Raw genomic sequence first — 1,266 nt, 5'->3', positions numbered from 1 at the left:
ATCTCTTATATACTTAAAATGTATGTGTATTTTTTTTAGTTTGTTTTATTATGATGGATTTCTTTTTTTAAAATGAACAAAGATCAAATGGTAAATATTTTAGTTATAAACTTTAATACGATGCCATAAAACCAGTCCCAAGAATTCAAATGAAAAGATATATAAATAATTTTATTTCTAATGATATCTTACATGTCTCTAATTTATTATAATTATTAACAGATAAGGTGGGAAACCATTGTTCTTGGCGTGATCTTTGTTTCTTTCCTCCAATTTACTGCGCATGTGGTGAGTGCTCTTGTATCTGTAAAAATGAAAATGAAAAAATATAGGAAATTAATTTTTAGTTAGTTAATTTTTTTTAATTTTTAATTTTTTTAAGATTTAGAGTTTAGAATTAAAAATTTATGATTTAGAATGTAAAATTTAAAATAAAAAAAATAATTTTAAAAAATGTTCAATTACAAAGCTGTCTCTCTCTGTTGTCATTGATACTTTTTGTTTTAACTTTTAATCCCTTACTATATATGCTTAGTTAGCTAATTAATGAGGATTTTTTGTTTGTTATTTTATCTAATATAATGAATATTCAGAGAGAGAGAAAACCAAAGCTATTTTGGGTGTCAGCTATAGCTCCAATGACAACGGTAGTAGTTGCTGGAGTTTTCACGTATCTGGTTAAGGGCCAAAATCATGGAATACAAATTGTGAGTTGTATATTTAAGTCAAGTCTTTTTCATCAGCTATATTTATTTGTGTACCCACTTTTTCTTATGTTACGTGCATGTTTAATTTGCTTCTCTTTTCTTGTTAAATACTACTTGATTTTAGTTTTAATTATCAATATAGGTGGGCCATTTAGATAAAGGAATAAACCCTTTGTCTATTCACTATTTGAACTTTGATTCCAAATATTTATCAGCTGTGCTCCGAGCTGGCATTATCACAGGCATTTTGTCATTGGCGGTAAGCAAATTATAACTACATATATTATTATTAGAATTTAATTTTAATGTACTATNATAGGAAGGAATAGCAATAGGAAGAAGCTTTGCTGTAACTGCTAATACACCTCATGATGGGAACAAAGAGATGGTAGCTTTTGGCCTTATGAACTTATGTGGTTCTTTCACCTCATGTTACTTGACTAGTGGTAAGTTTTTGTTTTCCACACATGCTTGCATGCTAACCCAAATATATTCTCTTAACTATAATATATAGTATATATAAAGGTGTTTCAACTAAAAAGAAATACTGACAAATTAT

General features: G+C 27.4%; 1 protein-coding gene across 5 annotated transcripts in view; it reads left to right on the top strand.

Moving 5' to 3' along the window:
- The window catches only part of LOC107644355 (probable sulfate transporter 3.5), a 10,400-nt gene that overhangs the window by 5,546 nt on the left and 3,588 nt on the right, over positions 1 to 1,266 (top strand). For 3 of the 5 annotated variants that reach the window (XR_002347418.1, XM_016348193.2, XM_021102943.1), the window contains exons 4-7: positions 223 to 288; positions 594 to 707; positions 850 to 966; positions 1,027 to 1,153. Coding sequence is in view for 4 of the 5 variants with exons in the window: in XM_016348193.2 (XP_016203679.1) it covers positions 223 to 288; positions 594 to 707; positions 850 to 966; positions 1,027 to 1,153 (424 nt within the window). In the remaining variant the exon portion in view is untranslated. The remainder of the gene's footprint in view (positions 1 to 222; positions 289 to 593; positions 708 to 849; positions 967 to 1,026; positions 1,154 to 1,266) is intronic. The other 2 variants (XM_021102944.1, XM_021102945.1) reach the window with 2 other exon arrangements.

This window comes from Arachis ipaensis, chromosome B05 (assembly GCF_000816755.2).
Source record: "Arachis ipaensis cultivar K30076 chromosome B05, Araip1.1, whole genome shotgun sequence".
NCBI lineage: Eukaryota > Viridiplantae > Streptophyta > Magnoliopsida > Fabales > Fabaceae > Arachis > Arachis ipaensis.
This window is presented reverse-complemented; position numbering and strand designations above follow the sequence as displayed.